Raw genomic sequence first — 22,587 nt, 5'->3', positions numbered from 1 at the left:
GGGCCATCTCATCTAGATCGTGCTTGAAAGGTTGGACCAGATGATCCTTGAGGTCCCTTCCAACGTGGTATTCTATGATTCTATGTGCAGTCATGCCTTAGCTCTGGCTGTTTACAAAAAACATCCATTCTAGGAGTGTGTGTGGTCTTGGCTTTGTGCACAAGCACTCTTTAACAGAGTAGGATGATCCTCTGTGCTTCCTTCACCTCAATCTACTCAAAGCTACTTACTCAACTTCATGCACCTGCCTGTATCTGTTGTACTCTCCACGCTTTAATATTACATTTCTTATGTAATTCAGTCCCTTACATTTGTTTCACATCAAATACTTGCCTTGCTTTATACTATATTTTTAGCAATAATATACACCTTGTAGGAGATTAAAATATGGTAATTTGAACATTTTTAAAGGTTCATAATTACACTAGTTGACTTCTGAATGTGTTAACAAAAATTAACACAAATGCAGAAACACCAAAGTACAGCAAGCTCAATTTAAATATTGAAAACATTTAATATAAAGACTGCTATTGGACTTTAGAGATACTTGTTTTCATGCATTTCTGTTAATTTTGATAATTTAGATTTTTTTTCCCGTCTCTTTTTCCTTTGCAGAACATGATAATCCAGCTGAAAATAAGTTTAGTGAGAACAACTGCTTTCTACGTCGCAGGATCATTGTCTGCAAAGAACAGCATAGGAAGGCACAGGATGATGGATAAAACTTCAATATGTAATTAAGTAAAAGTCTTCTAGTACAGTAAACATTTCAATTGCTGCCACATACTAAACATATATAATAGAACCTTTTACAGATAAAACTGGCGCATTTGAAAAACTACTCAAAGCTGTGTAATGGAATAAAAGCTCCTTGAAATTTGTACACCACAAATGAGGTACTTTATAATCTTTTAAAGAATTCTTAAATTAATTATCTACTGAAAGACCTTTATGCAAAATTCACATACATTTCTTTAAATTAAAATGTTAAGCATGTACAGACTAAATTTATAATTTATTCCTGTACCCATAAGGCACACAAGAGTAAAACAAAACTAAAACAACAAAAAACATTGAACTCCAAGATCTCAGTCCCAGTTAAGAGCACTTATAAACACATACTTTATTGGCTTCGGTTCTGTAAAGGTCTATACATAGTCTAAACCACTAACACTGTATTTAAGTAAATGAGACAGACTATACTCCTTTGTCTTCTGATTAGATAATAAAATAAATAATAGTAAAATACTCTGTTATCATACAGGTGTTAATGCACATGATCCTACTTATTATACCTTATTGCTTCAGTCTCTGTGCATCAGAGCTCAGCAACTTACTAACCAGAGTATTGCTCTGTACAATGCTTGGTAAACACACTGAGTGTAGGCTGGCAATATTGCTTTATACAATTATTTGCTTTCCTAAGAGTATCTATGTTAAAGGCTTTGGCTCTGAAGGAAAGTTTGGCAGAATGCCACATACATAAGAATAATTTTGTAAGGTCTACTACCTTATAAAAGGTGTGTCTGGGAGCAGGAGTGGGAATGATGGGATTGGCTCTGTCATCTGGAGACTCTTCGGTATCTGCACCCTAAAGGTATGGTTCCACTGCAACATATGCTGATTTAAACTGCTGCTTTACATGTTTGTGCCATTCCTCCCTATCCCGGACTGTGTGTTTCCGTCCCCTTGCTCATTCTGGCTCTGGCAGTATTCCAGTTGTCCCTAATTCTTTTTATTAAACTGATCGTTTTGTTTTCAGATGACTGTCAGAACAACTGCAAGGGAGAGGATGAAACACGGGGAGGAGGGATGGGACTCCATCAACTAGCAATTTAGCTTGGGATGCCATAGACTAACTTACTGAAATTACTCCTCATCAAAAATACTTGTTATGGAATTGCGGCTTATTCCTTACTACAAAATACCTTTTATAGAATTGCAGCAAAAGAATTCTGACAGATGGTTTTAAATTTATAAGGAAATAGAGATACCTATAAAAGATGATTTCCAACTCACTTTTCCTGTTGCTTGATTTGATATGCTAAATTTTTACATGCCACAATAATTTTTATTGATGCCTACTCTGAAAAGAACTTATACTTAAAAAATGCTTTCTCCACAGTGCCTTATGTTTTTGCAATACTGTGTGGTAATTACACAAAAAAGGTAAATCAAGTGAACCTGTCAGATTCCAAATAAAGAAGCTGAGTACCAGAGGGTATTGTTCGTGGGTTTTTTCCTTTTATTTTTTTTTCTTACGATATGGCTGAGTACCATTCCACCTTATTTTATGTTCTATTTCAAGCAAGTATTCCTGTTAAATGTTGAATCAGATTTGTTACAGACTTCAGGACAGGTATCATCTCCAGGCAATGACATATCAGTGTGCTGCTGAGTACAACATAAAAAGCCAATGTCTGCATTAGCAATTAGTGCAATGAAATAGGAATGGATCGACAAGTAAAACAATTAGGTTAGTGAGGACCTGATGTACACACTGAACGCATTGCAGGAGTTTTTACTTCTGACCAGCTTCCATCTTGCCCTGTGGACTGAATGTCCATCAGCTGCTGGATTACACTGGCTGAGCTTCTGGTGTACATCTTTGAGTTTAATTTTATCTGAAAGGAGTCTAGTTTGCATGCTTTGAGACTCTGACATGATACAAGCCAAAGCATTGTAAGGGGACAATCAGGAGATTCACTTCAAAAAACACATTCCTGATCTGATTTAAAGTACTAAAATAAATGCACCCAAAGCTACAGTGGCCATCAAAAGAACACACTGGGACATGCAGCTATCCAGATTTCATCTTATACCTGAATATGAGGTTGGTTTCAGCTCACTCTTTCCTGGAAATTAGGCTTATCCTTCAGACTTACAGTAATTCAGCTTTCAGGTGAGCAAATTCCACAAAGCCCCCTGCATATAATCCTTGTGTTAGGGAAAGTCAAATTCATAATTTTAAACTGACAATAGTGCATAGAAGATTTAAGCAAACACTTTTATTTCTTAACTTATGAACTTCATCCACAGCACAAACAAAAGAAATGCTTCAAGTAGTGTCAAAAGACTGGACTTCAGTAACTGGAACAAGTTATTAAGCAGTCTCATCCCTGAACTTAGGACAATTACTGCCCAAAATCAAGTTTGTGAAACAGACACAGTAGGAGTTGATATGTAACACAAATTCACTAGATTGTACAAGCTATTGATTTAGTGTAAAATGATGTTAAATAAACACTTATTTTGCAATGACTTCACATAGCTTTATCCTAAGAAGACCTTGGGAAAAAGAAAAAGGAGGAGCCCAGCTCTACCTATGAACATCCAAAAGGATTCTTTCTTCTTTCTATGTGCAATGCAGCTCTTCCCAAAGACAGTGAAACTGCTCCATAATTAGATTACTCCAAACTGCTGACAGTTTTCAGCACAGTAGTGGGGACCAATAGCAGTAGTAATAGAAACTATTTTGCCAGACCAGCAGATGAGAAATATTTATTAATACGTATATTGTATTGTATGCAGTTTCATCACCTGCAGATTTTAGGGAGAACTTACTGAACTTATGTTTTCTAATATAAAGAATATTAAAAAAAAAAAAACAACAAAAAAACCCTCTACAAGAGTAGCATTTGCTTACCATGAAATGAGGTTGTGTTAAAATACGCTTTAGCTCCTTTGCATCATTGTTCTCTGGGTAACATGAAATTTCTTCCAATACCTGCAAAACAAGTAGGAGAAATGCCCATAGTAACTGTTTTTTAAATAAAGCTATTAATCAAAGAAATGAAAACCCTCTCTGGTCAGTCAGAATATCTCCAAATGATTATACAAAAGAATGTTTTTGACAGGAAAGGGCTTAGGAGAATGTGCCCCCCACCCCCAAGAGAATAAAATACCTCATTGCAATTTTCTTTCTGAGAGAGATTAAAGCAGAAATTTGAAGGAAACAGTTGCTCTTTTTTCAATTGACAGTATTCCTCCAACAGCTAAATATATGGAGACAAAAATGAAGTGCTAACTTATGGGTGACACCACCACCAATTGCTACTTTCACACATGGTCTCAACTTATTAAAACAATCAGTTTAAAAGCAGAATTAAAAATACTCATAAAGCCTTCTCTCCACAAATTAAATTGTTAAAGACATCAAGTGTAGGTGGTCCATCTGCTACCCCACCTCCAAGCTCCAGATTTTATAAAATCTGAGCCATGCTTCAGCTTATCATTGGGGGAAGGAGGAGGCAGGAGACATTTGCCTGCAACCTGAAACTTGCACCTTTATTTTCCACATGAAACTACTTGGACAACGAAAGCAGAGTATTTTGTTTCGGGAAGCACCTCCCAGGATTAACTGCCAGCAAATTTTGCAGAATAGGACTTTGGGGTGCCTATCAGTGTTACTGCAGTTATTACACAGTGTTTTAGTCTTCCTGTTCATTCTGTTTTAATAGCACTATAAACAGTGTTTTCCAATGACATTACCCCCGAAAACTGTACTTATTTTTACTGATAATATATAATACAACTGTATTTTTTTACTACTTGCAATAAATAAACAAATAAAATACTATTTGTTAGGTATAAGAATTAAGAACATCTGTGTCTATTTATCTTTCATCTTAATGGGCCACCTTCATTGCATTTCTAGGTCTGCTCTTAGAACTATCTATGATAGACTTGTTTTTTTGATTTAAAAAGCTGACACCTAGAAACATATCTTTTCTTTGTGACTAAGTAATATATAAACTGAACATGAAAGATATTGCATTTACCCAGCAGGAGTATTCCTTTTAAGACCGCTATTGGTGCAGCAAAAGTTAAATGATGAAACTGAGTAGTATAGATAACCCTTACAGACATAATGGAATTCTGCAAGTTTATGCAACATGTTATGTAACTTAAGTAAGCAGTGGCAGAATTCCAGAAATAATTCAGATTATGAACCAGAATACATATCAGTATCTTAATGAAGAAAAAAAAGGTTCCACTTTAAATACAACCAAGCTTTCAAAGTAAAAAATATATTTTAAAGCCATTACCTCTTTGGCTCTCTGTACAGCATCACTTGGAGGATTCCTGATTTGTGGTGAAGATTTTGTGTTTATTTTGTCATAAAGCTGAAATAACAAGAAAACAAACTACTGAAATCATATGCTACTTTATATAAAGTAATGATGAGCACTGACAATAGCCTGCTTATGTTACCATGATCAAGACGACTGTTAAACTGCAAGTCCCACAGATGTTTTGTATACAAAATCTAGCAGCTTAGGGTTTTGGCTTTTCATTTTTAAACATTTCCTGATTTGAACAGTGCCATAGATTCAGAGTTCATAGGATGACATGGGAAAGTTCAAGAGGTTAAGGGATTCTGCAAACCTCCCATGCTTTTTCCACAGATTTACAGAAACTATATTCTTCTAGAATAGAAGTGATCCTATGAATCTTGAATAAATGCTGTAAACGATACATTCTGCTGTAAAAATCAAATTGATCTGCATATCCCATATTTTTCAATAAATTAATCATCAAACATTCCAAACAGTAATTTAAATAAACCTCAGAATACGGGAAAATGCTTTTGCAGATAGAAAGCTACAAAAGCCTAAGTCTTTGGAGAAGAGAAAAACAAATCTTTCCAACAAAGAGGGTCACAAAAAAAGAGAGTACCCTTATTCTACTAGGATTTTCTATTGGACAGAAGAATGTAAATTTATTTAAATAGGAAATCGTAAACCTTCCAGGTTAATTATTTAAGAAAAACCAAACAAACCAACAACCAACTTTTAAAACCCCCTCAACTATGCAAAACAGAACAGGAGAGAGATCTATCTTCAATTTCAAATTAGAGATAGACATTACAGGCTCTCTTTCATACAAACCTAAAATATTGTGCATGTTTTAAAGAAATAAATGCACACTTAAGAATAAAAAGGCACTGTAATAAGTACTGTTTTCAAATAAAAAACTTTTGTATTACATTTTGAACAATATGAAGATGGTCATGCCTGTAATTAATTCCTATTTATGCTAGACTGCTTTAAAATATAAGACAGAGAAACAATACAAATAGCTATTTTTAGGATATTAGAGAAATTTTTATCACAGTGAGGGTGGTGAAACACTGCAACAAGTTGCCCAGGGAAATTGTGGAATCTCTCAACTTTGGAAATACTCAAAATTCAACTGAAATTCAAAATAGTGTATGTAAACAAACATTCAAAATACACAAGGGACTCTAACAACTTCAGCAAATGCTAACACTGTAAAGGATGAGTTGATAAGAACGCCCCATTTAAGCTGCTCAGCAAGGAGTTCTCAGGAGCTTCCTCTGAGAAGCTTACAGCTCCATCGTTTGGCTGAGGACAGCCTCGGATGTTTGAAAAAGGGAATCTTGTCAAGCTACAGAAGTGCCCTCTTCTCTTTCTCACACAAAATACCATTCTGTTTTAGAAGAGATGCAAATTGCAACAAATGCAATCCAATATCATCATCATTTTCCTTGTGTTCCTTAACAACCTAATGCACATGTTGAACATTTCAAGTCCATACACAAATAAATACAAAAAGAGGAGACAGTGTAACTTCCAGAAAACATTGCTTGCAGGACAGTTATACTGCTGTCTTCGGGAATGAAAAGTAGAAAAGTCAAGCTAAATCAGTTTCTTCCACATCCAACAACTTCACCTTGTGCTGCCAAAACACTGCTATACTCACTCAACAGTTTAAGCAGCCTTGACCACTGTTGCAGTTTTTAAAATAAAAGCTTTCTGCTAGCTTATAGTCCAGGAGACACTTCAGTTGCATATACAATTATTTGTTTTTACCTTTTCTTAAATAAGTAAACAAAACCTACCCAGACTCCAGCAATCCCAAATTATTAAGTATCACATTTATACACCTGCTAAGAAACTGCATCAAGCACTGTGTACCAAGTAAAGCACAGTAGGAGCTGTTGAAAATGCATGATACTCAACATGAATATTATTAAATGTATTTTTCCAAGAGAGTCACACACACATCCTGTTTAAGATTAATGAAATTACAGAAAAGTTAGCATAAGAATATTTTTATTAGTTATTTCTAGCAATTCTTTAAAAGCTAAGTTGCTGAAGTTGCTGATTTCACTCAAGTCGCTATGTTATTGTGATCCAAAACAACCGTTAGTTTACAGAAACAATTTTTTCTCACTATCATGGGAGAGGATAAGTTATCTTCTGAGACTAGGATGGAGGCAAAAAGGAAAGTAGGAAGCAAAGTGCCTCTAAGAATGTTTAGAAAAAAATCAAGGCAAAGTTCAGACTAAACAAGGGTGCATTTATTTTTCTGTGGCGCCTTCATGCTGAGGCACGGCACTTAAATTTCATCTTCCAGGAGTGCTACTTACTGAGATTTGGTTCCAAGGCACCAAACTATTAGGAGGGACTCTGACAGTACTTAAAAGAAAACCTTCATATTTGCATTAAGGCTTAAAGCCTATATATATTACCCAAGCCATGGGATCCATTCATTGTTTCTGGGAGCAGAAGACAGCCTCAACTAGAGAATGGCTCTGTTTTCGGTAGCTTCCCTAGCACGAGCAGATCTCTTCTAGCGAATCTTCTTGGGTACTCTGCCTCCAAAGCTCATTACAGTGGAAGGCACTCATTCCAGTGTCTAATGGAAACACTATGCAAACAGCCTATACCACATTACATTTTTACCATGATTATAATGTGTTTTTCTCTAAAATTCTATTCAACCTTAACTATAAAAAGCAAGAAGCAAGCAAAACCCATAATAAATCTAAAAAGAAACTTGAACCTCTCCAACCAAATATATTTTTAAATGGTAAATTCCTAATTAATACCAGGGACATTTCATGAAGGTATACTGATTTAAGAAAAAAAGAAATACACTTTCTGTGTTACCATCACTTTAACCTCTGCATGCAAGGAAAAAGAAAAGCGTATTTTCTGCCCAAATAAAAGATCACATATCTAAGAACAAAGAATACAAGTAATACTTAAAAGAGGAGGAACTATCTTGGCAGGGGGAAGGGGGAATCTCAGGCAACCAGAAAGCATAAAGTCAGCTATGTACGAGTTTCTCCCAGGGAAGACTACAGCCAAATGCCATACCATAATGAAAATATCAATAAGCTTGTCATATGTGTTTGTGGCGTGCTCGCAATAGACCACTGTGCGGTTCTACATTCAAAATACAGGAAAGATGTCAAGAGGCAGAGAGTGCTCAGAAAAAGCTTTCCAAAAAGATCAATCATTGCTCCCCCTAGTATACTATAAGATGCTTAAAGAAGACAGAAGTTTGATAATATAAGGGAATTCAGTTTAAATGACCGAACTATCACATGACCTGACTAAAAGGCAGTAGTCAGGACAAATTCAGAGTAGAATTAAAGCAGAAATATCAACATAGCGGATAATTAAAGGTGTACTTGATTTAATCTCTTGAGAATTTTTAAAAATCAGGAACGCATTTTTGGAATGGTATACTCTAATTCAAGTTAGCTCATGGACTTTTAGCTTACAAGGGGACCAGGCTACATAATTAAAATTGCTTCTCCTGGCCACATATTCCATAAACAACAGATTAAGCTTTAAAATTTCAGTGTAAATAATTTATTTTGTAATTTGTTGGAAAATGTTATCTCTATCAATAAAACTGGTGTTTTATGAATTATCCTAAAGGGACCCAACAGCAGCAGTGAAAGATTTACTTTTGTATGTGAAGTCAAAGATTTCCACATGAGAATATCCAAATCACATAAAGAAAAATGTAGTTTGTCAATTCCTGTACAGTATTGTTTTAAACACACCGTAGATACTCAGCTAGTTGTTACTATCTCTGTGCTCTGAATTACTTTTAAAACAGGAGCTGACCGTGGCTTTCAAGGTTTCTTCGTCTTTTTATAGATGGGCCACAAATTCTTAGGTTTTAATTGTGGTTCTTGAAATGGCGGTGAACATTGTCTTGACCTAAAACTCGTTTTAATCCCTTTTTAACAACAAAACAGCTGTACTTATTACTGACATTTCATGTTAGCAACAGAAAAATTTTCTAGTGGAGACAATCAGTATTGTTACCAAACTGTCTCCGTGTCTGTTTTCACATCTCATCTGGACAACCTTTTGTTCAGGCCATGCAATTTCTCTCTGGCATAATGCATTATAACACTAAATTATTTTGGAGAGTAGTGGCACAAATTACAATACACAAGATAAATGCAATTATTACACACTGAAGACAGTAAAATGACAAAGCTGTTTTCAAATGTATACATACGTACACAGCAATACCCCATGAACCATTTCTCTTGTTCAGGTTCACATGTCATTATGTATTTCTAATGCACCGTTAGGAGAAATTAAAATAATATTACGTACAAGATCGTATCAGAAGTACTATTTCTACATTAACTGTTTATGTAGCAAAGCGAATATAAGAACATACAACCAAGATACATATGTTTAAAAACATGTCAAATAATAATTAGTAAACCCAGAAACAAAGGAAGTATTAGTACCTCTTAGTACTTGTCTTATATTTTATTTTTTTCAATATACCATTTCAAGAATGCTGTCACAGAATTTTTTTGGATGTTAAAAAAAAGTCTGGTTATAAAGTGTCTCTTGTTTGGTATATACTTATATAAGCATAAGGATGAATCCAGGATATTATTTTGTATCTCTAATTTCCAATTTTAGTAACTGTGTGTTCAGTCTGGACAGAATTTTTTAGCATTGTGTTATTAAGCTTATTTCAAAAAACCACATTAACTCTAACAACCAGTCTTTACTGGTTACAGAAGATGATTAGAAGCTTTCCGCCAGAACACAACAGAAGCTGGTAAGAGGAGCAAAGCTTATAGTATGCATTAATGCACCAGAACTAGTGAAACAGTCCTACATTCTTTGCAATCTTTGCAAAAAGACTATTTTGGAATACTTTTCAAATATTTTTGCACTTCAATAATAGCTATAGTAGAAGCAATTTAGAAGAAGGAATTTACAGCTCCATAATTTGTCTCTGAAAGCATATGAATTTAGAGGTTTCATTTATACACATTAACAAGAACATTTGTTCCCTTGGACATAAGAATCCAACACACCTTTACACCAAGGTTTTACAAAATGTTTAAGAAAACTCTGAATGAAACCTGTTCGCACATAACATAGCTTAAAGTAAACATTAATGACAATTACAGCCAGGCTTTATATACTCCTGTGGTACAGAACACATTACTATGTGCAGTTAGCTACACAATTTTAATCACAGAAAACCAGCCTGGTTACAATGCGGTTGTCTTTCAGCAGCCCTGCTACCCTAAGTCCTTCAGGGACCAAACCAAAGGTGGCTTCTTGTGGAACAGAATTAACTGGTTCATTCTTCACTGTCCTCAGCAGAATGCTTTTCTATGTAATACCAACAGACTTTCAGCAGGGCAAAATCTGTATGTGCCCTAATGATGGGCTTTCTTTTTGCTGGGATGCTATATTTTGAACTGATAGCAAATAACTCTGCCCCTTCCCCCAGTAGCCCAACCTCCAACAACTGCCCTCAGCAATAAGCATAAACAAAACAATTAAAAATTTCTAATAATTAAAAAAAATTGTTGTAAAAATTTCCAGACTTTTGAATACTTTGTATCTCAGTCTCACTCCTCGGCACCAGTTCTTCTGCATTTGCTACACAGAAAATCAAAATTAAGAGCTTGCTCTAGAAAAGCTTAACAATCACAACCGATACATTAACAAAACTTGATATAACAAACATAAATTGACAGTATAGCTAATTAACAGAATAGTACTGCTTCTCAAAAAGACAAGTTTTACTTTAAATTTTGCATGCTAGAATACAAATGCTATGAAAAGAATACCCACAACATGTCAAGTAGTGTCACTATCAGTTAACCAGCTTTCTTCATAGGAATCGAGACTTTTTGTCTTCTGCCTGTATAAAGGGAACTTCTTCTGATATTTAAAAGCAGGCAGTCCAAAGCCTAATCCACAACCAGGCAGGCGAGACAAAACAACAAACTCTTCTCTTCTGACTGGTTTTTCAGATGTGCAGAAATTCCTGTTTAATCATTTCCTGTAAGAGGAGTCAGAATACTGTCCGCACACAACCCCCATTCAATGGCACACTGAAAAATTTAGATACAGGACAACTAGCAGAAATTTAGCCTCACTGCCTGGCCTAATCTTGAATGTAATGAAAGTTAGATCACACAGTGAAACCAGTAAGTATTTTATCTATCCAAAACCTGTAAGTTTCTGTGATGCAAATGAGAAACTTTTGTTAAAACAAGAGATACTGAACTCCTAGAGCATAAAACCCCATGATCTTTCAACACAAATACACATTTTGTGAGGATTCAGTTACAATTCAGACAGATACTGGGCTGCCAACGTCAAGTATTAAATGCCCAAATTGAAACATCTAGAAATAGTAATTAAAACATGTCCTTATATATTTGACTTTTATTTACCTTTAATCACTTTTAGGTTTTTGCACCACCTAAACATTCTTGGGTGGAGGTGCTGCCCCTTGCACAGGAACATTTACTAACAAATAGGCTTGTTGCTCTGTTACCTTTCACAGCTCCCTGTCATGGTACTCCATTTACCCCAGAGGTTTCATGTGCTGCAAGTCTGAAAGAAATCCATGACCTACTGAATGAAATAATATTCACGAGCAGTAATATCAAAGAAGCGCTAAAATTAAAGAGCCAATTAGATAACTGATAGACTACTTCATTCTTTCTTCTGCCAGTTCTGTTTCACATCTCCTTTTCCATGCAAAATGTTATAACCTTCCCACGGGTGCCTCTTTCCTTGGGATTCTATGCCCTCAAGGAAACACATCCCTGAAGGCAACAAATCCTACTGGAAAACACGCTGAATAACAAGGTCACAGTCAGCAGGGGCTTTATCTTCAACTTCTTTTAAACCCTCTGTTTTTCACTGTTAAGAACTGTGCCTGAAGCTCACTGTTACCATTTTAGCATCAGTGACATTCATTTCCCAGCATAATTCCACAGCGTACATTACAGTCCTGTCCTGTATGAGAGTCTGAAGCATATTTAAGACTCTACTTTGTGACAGGTTACAGTCCTCCACAGCTTCCAGCTTTTTGCTGTGTGATACACTTATTGTGGAGCAGGAGTACGATCAACCTTTGCATTAAAGTTCCTTACACAGTGCCACGCTGTGCAATTAAACAGCGAACAAAACTACTTCAATAGAAGGTTTCAGGAAGCCATTTATCAGCTAAAATGAAGATTCTCTGACACAGTATTCACAGAACAAGACAGTCTGAAGCAGTATATTAATTCTCTCTAAACAGACAAGAGTTTGCTTCTGTCGTGCCACAGAACTGACGGCTGCCATCATTGCACCTTGTTCCTTCAGGCACTCAGACTTTCAGTAACCCTGACAGAGGTTATGCTAATTTGAAATACTTAATTTCTTTCTACATATTCATATTCATGCAAGACATAAATTATCTTTTATGTAAAAAATTCTTATAGTAGCAAAGAGAACCCCAAATTTCATTTTTAAAATTTTGATTATTTATGTGATAGAACTGAAATACACATTATTTTACTTTTTAGAGGAACTTTTATCTGCAAAATGTAGGTCACCTGTAATTTGTTTTTAAAAGTCATCTGCATTCTTACATATTCATAATGTGTTACTTGTAAAACGGAGTTACACTTGCTGCTACCTGTGTCAGAAATGAACATAAAACCAGATTTTCTTATCTTTACCTACAACAGCAAGTAAGAAAAAATGGTGCCAGGTAAACTCAATTAGGCCTATGGAATTTCAACTTTTACTCCAAGCTCCTTCATTTTTTGGGGGCCATTCCACATTTGGGGTTCTTCGCTTGTTTTGTTTTCAATCAAGAACTTAACCTTTGGGCAGAAGAAGAGAGGAGAGGAAACCCAACCAAACTGGGCAAAACATTTTTCTCTGTGCATTAATTCAATTCCCACTGCACGTGATCGGCAAACAATTGTCTTCTAGAGAGCATGAATGACAAATTTCATTGCATTGCATACATAAAACCTGAAATTCTGACCATGCAAAACTGATATACCAATAAAGCGAAATGCAAACTGGAAAATGTTTAATAAATGTTAGCGGGTTGTTAATGACCACATTTCTGATGCACGCAGAGGATACTACATGTTTCTTACTGGTTAATGCCTTACTACGGGAGAAGGAGGAAATATATTAACTGATCTACTTCAAGAACTGCTAGAATAAAATTCTTTGACCTTTCAGTGTGCTATACATGACAATAAACACTGCATGTCAGATGTGGTCCTACTGAGTTGCCAGAACATCATCTTAGTAAAGCACAAACGATCAAGGTTCATTCTACTGAGGATGAATATAAATTAAAGGACAGAAGGTGACAGATGCGGTATCTGTTTTATTAAGGTGGAACCCTGAAATGATCATAGGCTTCCTTTCAGAGGGAAAACACATCCCCCCAATCCCTAAGAAGTGCACAGCCAAAGGACTGTGTATGCATTGCCTGTGTAGTAATCCAAGGGGTAAAAAGGAACGCAGAAAGAAGTCCTCCTCATGGCCTTCACAGGGTTTGTCTATTGGTAGCAATTTGGTTACATGACAGTTGGAAAGAAAGCAGACAGCCCTTTGCCAGTGTTGGCAATAGGCAAAGATGCCAAGTGTCATTATATACGTTACCACTCAATATTTTATCATCTAAATCTTTCATTGACATAGTTTGTATGCTTGGAAACACCAGGGGAAGTAGAAGGTTAAGGTACAGAGCACTGAAAAGGTTATCCATTCTGTTATGTAGCTAAATGTTGGGATATCTGTTGTATCTCTCTTTTGATCAAAACTTAAAACAGTGAAAAAGTATCCAACTTTAAATTCTCTCAACAGGTTACAGTTTTGTAGTGAAATTACAGGCAGTCATGAACTGTGGGGAAATCACACAAAGTTCAATCTGAAAATAAGACTATACAAATCTGTGCAGCACCATACACTAAATCCACTGTGCTTACATATGTGGGTGTAACCATTTTATAACTGTAGTTATACTGCTAGTTTGGACAAGCAGCAATTTTAGCTTTTAAAACGATAAAGGAAATGTTTCTCCTTACCTGTATTACATAGCACATTGCTTTTTACAGCCTTCATAGAACATCAAATATTTTCACAGTTTGTTCTAAATCAATCTTTGATCTACTAATTTTATTTTTTAAACTGTTAAAATTGGTTAAAAGCAAATGCAAAGACACACTTACGTTTATACTGGTTCAGACCACAAGGTCAAGTGTCAAGATGTTCAGTAATACCTGACTTGTATGTTCTACTTCTTTGCAAGGGGTTAACTTTTTACCTTCAGCACACATGAGCTATGAAAAGATTTTAGCTCTATTGTAGAACACACTCCTTTTTAGCAGAAACTACCATGTGCTATGCACTTACTCTGTAAATTCAAAGCCTTCACACTTCAGAGCTAAAAGAGCTGAGGAAAGGACTATATTCTTACAAAATAAACGGCAGGGGGTGTGTTGGTTTTTTTCCACGACTGTCCTTTTAAATTGTGCCTCTTAATTTGCTTCATATTGACCAAGAAGTCTTTTTTTTTTTTTTTTTTTTTTTTTTAATTGTGTCACAGAAGTATTGATAATACACAGTTATGCTACTCCTCAAAATCACACAAGACATTATTTCCTCCTGTTCAATTTCAGGTGCCCCTAAATGCCTCATTCATGTATTATCAGTCCAGATTCTAGCATCTGACAGCATTATATTCCACTATAAATTAGGACTCTACCCTAAAAATTTGTCTCATATTTTAAGAAAACCCCATATTAACACTCATCATAAAAAAAAAAAAAAAATCTATTGACTGTAGAAGCTGCAGTTCTCAACAAGTGATAGCAGATGTCGAAAGATATGCCAGACAGTACATGCACATAGCTTGCCGAAGAGGAAGAGGTTGCAATTTCGCAAAAGTCTGTATCATATGTGATACATGTAGGTAAACATATGTTCTCTCAAATTGGAAAGTATGGTAAGCAAAGCCTGGGATTGAATAATATTAAATAAATATACGCTACAATTTAACACCATCGTGACAAAACAAAAATTATTTAGATTTAAGTAGACTCAGATGTTTTCTTGCCTCCTCAAAGGAGGTGGGAACTCTTCAATTTCTGCTGCCATGAGCTGACTGCAGATATCCAAGGGTACCCTTTGGTCCTACACTATACACTACAAGACATCTTCAGGACGCCATCTAAACTTTTTCTTCTTCAGGAACTCTGCCACAAGTCTCTCCAGCCATTTTTTTTTTTGGGTCTCAACTTCATTTCTGTACCATAAACCACATGTTTCTCTGTTCACATTGCGAATGTCTTAACTTCTTTTGGAAAGATGAAAGAAAAACTAGGATGAGATAAAGGTACGGCTTTGCACACAGCAGTAACAAGAAAACAAGCATAGCAGTCAGAAAAATCAACACAACAAAATTCAATGGTCCCAATAAAAAAAACCCACTCTCATTCTGGAATGAACCAGCAGTACTGTTGTGAAATACATGGGCTTAGATCATTATTTCACAAGGTACTTTAACATATTTGTCATTTCAAGGACACAAAAATCCCATTATTTCAATAACATAGTAACTTTTTTTTTTGCTGCATCAGGTATCTAACTGAAGCTGATCTTAACAAAAACAATGCAAACCACCTTTTAAAGATGACACCAAGCAGCTGATCAGATAAAAGTAAGCATAAAAGACACTGAGGTGCTGGAGCATGTCCAGAGAAGGAAAATGAAGCTGGTGAAGAGTCTGGAGCACAAGTCTTATGAGGAGCGGCTGAGGGAACTGGGGTGGTTTAGCCTGGAGAAGAGGAGGCTGAGGGGAGACCTTATCACTCTCTACAACTACCTGAAAGGAGGTTGTAGCGAGGTGGGGGTCGGTCTCTTCTCCCAAGTAACAAGCGACAGGATGAGAGGAAACGGCCTCAAGTTGCGCCAGGGGAGGTTTAGGTTGGATATTAGGAAAAATGTCTTCACTGAAAGGGTAGTCAGGCACTGGAACAGGCTGCCCAGGGAAGTGGTTGAGTCCCCATCCCTGGAGGTATTTAAAAGATGTGTGGATGCGGTGCTTAGGGACATGGTTTAGTGGTGGAGTTGGCAGTGCTAGGTTAATGGCTGGACTTGATGATCTTAAAGGTCTTTTCCAACCTAAGTGATTCTATGATTCTATAGGAACCATGGAAAACCAATCCCTCAACACAGGAAGAGCTATAAAAAGAGTTATGTTACATGAACAACACCTTGATACACCCCACAGAATAACCTTTGCCCCCATCTTGCCCCCACCCTTCCAATATGGACTAATGACTTGTAGCAGGAACTATAGACCCAGGTTAAGCCTAAACAGGCTTAATTCCCAATTCTGTCAGTTGAATTAACTCTTCAGGGTTAGATCACCATCTTGAAGAAAAGGATGCTAATGACCACGAACCTCATTCCAGGGGGATACAGAATCCATATAAAACTAGTTAAACCCACAATGATTATAGAGGGTTGGCAAAGAAAACAGCTTCTCACCTGCTTTGTGACATTGAGCATGTCTTGCACCAGAAGGTGCTAATGTTGGAGTTACAACCATTTTTGTTTCTCCCTATCCATGTAAATTTTTAGTAATGATATACTGAGAATAAAAATATACAGCAATGAGCTCATTAGTACAAAGAGCAGCCAACATGTACCAGCCAACTACTTGAATAACTGGAAGTAGGAGGCAGTGAGGCCTGAGACTTCAAAGACAGAAGCATAGCTTACTGGGCTGCTACTATACTGCCTTCGGGTATTTTAATGTAAACTAAGTGTAGACTGAAATATCATTCTGAAGAAAGCTCCCAGCGCCAACAAAGCAGAAATGTCATTCAAGATTTGTGGGCTGTATCCCAGGTACTGTAGCATTTCTTTATTTTTGTCATTTCTCAGAGTAAGTCCCAGGCTCCTGGAGAAATAATAAATCTGAGAATCTGAAGTTTTACAAGGAAAAAAAAATGCAGCAGGTAGTCCTTATGGTTAAAAAGGAACTGAAACTAACGTGAACTACACTCAACATAGAAAGAAGTAAAGAAAATGTAGTAAGTCAAGTATGAAAATGATCCTCTTTACCTCAAAACAATATCAGTGAAGTTAATTAAATGTTCTACAAGTGCCAGGAATACAATCCTGGTGTTCTTTGAAAGATCAGGGCCCAGTAACATAAAAATACACTGTAATCAAGGGAATTTTTAATTCTACATACTAAAAAAAAAAGTATGGATTTATACTTTTGGAATAAGATATGTTGGTGCACACACACACACACACTTGCAAAGACACTCACAATGACACACCATTGACACAGGGAAGATTACATTAGGTCAAGAGGAATGGGCAAATAGTACAATTCTCATTTAAAGTACATACTTTATTAATCTGAATTTCACTTGATGATTCACCACATCAGTACTATGCTTTTAAATACTCAGAAATGACAGAATATTAGTTAGAAAGAAAACAGGTTAAGTACAACAAAGCAACTAGCACAGTGTCATGCAATCTAACCCAGAATTTTGCATTGCTGGAAAGTGGTGGATACATAAATTTCTCAGAAATGAAGCTTAATCAATATAAAAGTAACTGTCAGCTCTTGTTTGTATTAGTCTTGTGTTTAAGAGACCTAGTCATATATCGGTGTTATATAAGGTATTATAAAAACATGGACCAAAAATGATTTCTGCTCAGAAGACTAAATATAAGACAAATTCTCTATATAAATTTGTAAGAGAAACAGGAAGAACAAGAAAACAATGAGATGATGCTGACTAGCACAGTGACCTACATATGCCAGGAACACAGAAAATGAAATGCAAAGATACGAAAGAAGTTGAAAATGGAAGGTATTTTAGAGAATGATAATAATGCAGAAGAAATTCTAGAATAGCCTCTACTTTTAGTGTTCTTTCAGATATGGCCTTCCAGAGAAGTTACCTTTTACAGAAAAAGCATACTGCACCAGTGATGATGATCCAGCCCACCTGCTGAAGGAATTCGTGAAACAGTTCTCCCTAAGGCTTGGTCAAGGTTCTTCTACACTACTTGGGAAAGGAGTTTCCATTGCAGTGTGAGAGACAGTCCCTCCCACTCTCTGGGGCTGAACATGCTGCCTCTGCTGGACTGGGATAAAAGCCAGATTTGGTTCCCCAAATAGCAAGGTGCTTTCCTGCCAACATAGTTTCTTCTTTTTTTTAACAAATATTTTCCATTTGTTTTTGTCTTACAAACGTATCAATTAAAGGATAATTAAAAATAGGAAAACAAGGTGTTTTAAAAATGAGAGAGGATTATGTCATATAAGCATAACGTTCTAAGGGAGTTTAGCAAGATGTCTAGCACACATATGCCTTCTGATCTGTTTTTGGAAAAGAAATGCACTCATGTTTTAGCGAAACATATTCCACTTACTAGTTTTAACATAATCAGTAGTCAAGAGGGTAAGGACTAATGTTGATCCAAAAAACCTGAACCACCCTATGTGATTCGCATAGAAAGCCATTCTTCTTCAAATCAAAACATAGAAAAATTAGATGATTCATGAAAATATTTAAACTTTTTATACATAGATGCTGGTTTTATTTTCTTTTCTATATCACATGATAGACTCCACCAGTCTATTCATGATTTAAGTGAAAAGAAAGGAAGAAGGAAATTAAAGCGTCCTGAAAACAGAAATCAAAATGTCTCAATGTCTCTTGCTTTGTTTTTTTCCAAAGGATATCATAGGATTGTTAAATTAATACACTTTGCTCAGAAAAGAGCAAATTGGGGATAAATGTATGAAGTATTTGAAACATTTTCCAATAGAAAACTATAGTATCAGCCATGGCTGGACACTGCTGAATAACTGATACGTTTACAAAAGATGTTGAAATTTACGGCGCCAATGTCCAACACTGAGAGGGTAAACAGAATACACCAAAACAAATACAGTAGAAAGCTTTAGCCAACCATGTAAGAGGTTAAACTGAGGTCCCAACAACATTCTTTCCAGCGAAAGAGAAAATACGTTTCCTTAAAAGTCTGGACTTCAGGACCAAATCTGTTTGGATGACTGAGTTCAAAAGAAACACTAAGGGAACTCTGAAGTGTGCACGGATGCATGTTCCTTTGAAACATTACCATTAGCAGCAAAGGGTAACAGACATAAAAGCAAGATTCTCTTGAAAAATCAGTATGCCTTAAATACATCCACTATGAATATAAATTAAACTCTAAAGGGAAGAAGAGGCTACACATATAGATATGATACATAAAGCTACTCCAAAATTTATTTAATCTCATTTAGTTAAAACCGTGTGTAATGTGTTATGCCAGCAAAAGGTAAAATAAACTTTCTTCAAAGTTCATAATGCTTCTATTGCAGATATACTTGCGGAAATAACAACACTTACCTTAACGATTTCATCTATGAAAATAACGTAACACACTTCTTAAATTAACAGCCTAAAGATATCAGCCTAGAGAACTGTCTCAGGACACAGACGCAGACAAAGCCAGTAGCATAGAGAGGCCCCAGTCACACAAAAGCTGATATTGTTCTCCTGCTGAGCGAAAATCCCACTTGAAAATCGAACGACATCTGCATTCAGAATCACCCACAAGAAAGCGTCCCTGGAGAGGTGACCAAACTACTTGACTCAACAGAAGAAAGATTTCTCTTGTCTCCTTCAGTGTAGGCGACTGCATAAAATAGCAGCTTCTGGTTTTACTTTTTAGCAAACTTTGCTTCCTTTGATGCACTGATAGAGATGAAACACAATGTGTAAATATCTTCCCCATTAGGCACAGCCTTGAAGCCCAGTATACTTTTCAAAACAAATAATCATTAAAATCTTTTGTCATGATACAGAAAATAGCAAACGCCAATGCCTCCAAAATTAGTAACCTCTTCACATTTATTTCCAACTTCTTTATCAGTACTGCTGACACAAGACAGCAATGACTGCCAGGACCTCTTTCATGAAAGTCAATAAAAAAAAAATCTTAATCAAAGCATTTGATAAGGCTTCTAAAAATCTGTCAGTGGTAATAAAAAGCTGCTTCACTACTTAAATTTACCTCTCTTTTTCCATAGTTATTTATATCCTTTACTTAACTTTATTACATTCTTTATTATCTAAATTGGATACCCGAATGAAACAATCTAAAAAGCTTTATATAGGCATAAACTCAGACAGTTCTAAGTCACACAGAGGAATGCCCTACAGCATTCACCAAAATTTTGATCATCAAATTTCTAACAGAAGCGAGAAAAAAAAAAAAAAACAACAACTGTCCAACCCAAAGTTACTCTTTTACTTTACAAGAAAGTTCATTTATTAAACAGTAACTTTTTTTTAGGCGATAAATATTTCTAAATGGTTGTTTCTGGAAGGCCCTTTTCTTTACTATCCCCAGTAAACAAAATTAAGTTTTTAATAATTAATTGTGTAACTTTTGTATAGGAAAAAACCACTCAACACAATAGAGGGATTCTGTAAAATTAAGAAAAAAAAAAAAATCACACAATGAAACTATTCAGTAAGGCCACATCAGGATATGCTGGTGTATTGCAGGATTTGGCCCAGAGTGAATATAAATTACTTTGTAAGTAGTTAGCACCTTTCTCCCCGTTGTTTTGAACAGCTTTGACACCCAAGTAAAGTGGAAGAGTCTTAAGATAGCTATTTAAACAGACATACATAAGTGAATCAATTAAAAACAATTGATGGGAGGTGTCTGTCTGCAAAACACCTAAGTTAATGAATTACTGAGACAGAAGGCTTCTATTTTGTGATCTACATTACCTGAAAAAAATGACACGTGGGTAACTCGCATGCTTAACACAAAGATTGTTCTTTCTTTTTTTTGCTTTCAGAAAGAGTTAGTTCAGAAGCAAAAGAAGGTATTTCAGCAGCAGGAGTCAACTATCATCATGTGCCTAATCTAAAAATAAGGATAACTCTTGAGAAAGAGTAGGAACATGAGAACAAATTTAACTGTGGAAAAAGGCCAAGGAAGAGGAACAGTAGTTTTAATGCAAAGTGACAGCCACAACTTCACAACAGATTATAAAATTCCTACTTAGTGGAATATAATGCTTTATAGGTGACTTGTTCTGGTGGCCTCATTAACCCCAAATACCCTGAGAGGAATAAACAGTTTCCCTGACAGAACTTCATCCAAGTACAACGGATGATTTTTTCAGAGTTTTGAGAGAAACTGGAATAGTATCAATGCATAAACAGAAATCAATCTCCCACATTCAAGTTACTGAAATGAAAAAGCTGCCCTTTTAAATAATACTGTCTGTAACTTGCTTCAGTCTTTCAAATATGTATATCATGACATTGCAATCTTTTAGAATTTTATTTTGTATTATTCTAATCAAAGTATCTTCAGGAAGATTCTATCATCCCCCTTCCACATAGCATAATAAAACAAAAATGCTTTTTGATAGTGTTTTGTTCTCACAAATATGTTAGTATAGTGCGCATCTAAATGTATCCCTTTCTGTCTAAAAGAATGACCATGACTTTTAAATAAAAGAATGGCAAAATGGTATGAATTCATTTCAGTTTTTTCTTGTTTAAAAGGTTACAGCAGATCATTACAGAAATATTAGATGATTAGTGAAGTGCTATGAACCAGACTGGTACTGTAAAGAACAGAAAAAAGCAAAAGCATTGCAGAAATGTGAGTTAATGTCTGGTAGACCAGGCATATAGCAAAATACTTAAACTAAGGCCATCTGGTTTACCAAAGCCCAAGAGTTATATGACAACATAATAATGATTAATAAATACCTAAAAACCTTCTCGCATGAGTGACACAAGTGTTTCAGTTCTTATTATTACACTCATGTTATTCTCTTCCTGTCCAGATTTTTATTTCTCATTCATATTATCTGATTACCTTTCTATACTACAGCATGCAATATAAAAAGACAGAGCAATTTAAGCAGCTGGAACACAAGCTAGATGAACTTACACTGGGGAAAAAAAGATGCATATTTTAATGCAAGTTGCAAGATGAGTTGCTGGAGATGCAATTCAGGAAAGTCATGAGCTCCTAATCCCTTTTTCCTGCATGCTTCATATAATTTTATCCAATGGCCGTTTAATGTAAAATGCATGAACATTTACCAAAAACAAAGATTAGAACTGTAGAATCTTGTGCCAGAGCAATGCCCTCGTCACTTAACAGCTAACTATCTCTGGTTCCTTGAGTCATACAGGCAGCTACGTTGTGGGGAAGCTTTACCAGAAGGCTTATGTTCCCATACAGGCCAGTTCAGAACCCTGCGGCTGGGTCCTCTCTTGGAAGGAAGCCTGTGTGGATTTCAATCTTTTAAGGCTGAAGGATGCACAGAATCCAGGTGGCCCACTATTCACGGATCACTAAACAAATTGTAAGAAGTGTACAAATCATCTACTACATTTTAAAGAGTCTGGACACCAAAGGAACTATGGCACCG

The 22,587-nt window shown here is 35.9% G+C and overlaps 1 protein-coding gene across 9 annotated transcripts in view; it reads right to left on the bottom strand.

Annotated features, from left to right (window-relative positions):
- CASK (calcium/calmodulin dependent serine protein kinase) overlaps window positions 1–22,587 on the bottom strand; it is a 234,217-nt gene that overhangs the window by 44,506 nt on the left and 167,124 nt on the right. For all 9 annotated transcript variants that reach the window (XM_087756254.1, XM_087756258.1, XM_087756261.1 and 6 more), the window contains 2 exons: window positions 5,049–5,126; window positions 3,647–3,727 (listed from right to left, as the gene is read on the bottom strand). In XM_087756254.1, the coding sequence (XP_087612380.1) occupies window positions 3,647–3,727; window positions 5,049–5,126 (159 nt within the window). The remainder of the gene's footprint in view (window positions 1–3,646; window positions 3,728–5,048; window positions 5,127–22,587) is intronic.

This window comes from Nipponia nippon, unplaced genomic scaffold, assembly GCF_047370975.1.
Source record: "Nipponia nippon isolate SJK-2023a ecotype South Korea unplaced genomic scaffold, ASM4737097v1 scaffold_2, whole genome shotgun sequence".
In the NCBI taxonomy this organism is placed as follows: Eukaryota; Metazoa; Chordata; class Aves; order Pelecaniformes; family Threskiornithidae; genus Nipponia; species Nipponia nippon.
The sequence above is the reverse complement of the archived record's forward strand: the minus strand, read 5'-3'. Positions and strand labels throughout refer to the sequence as shown.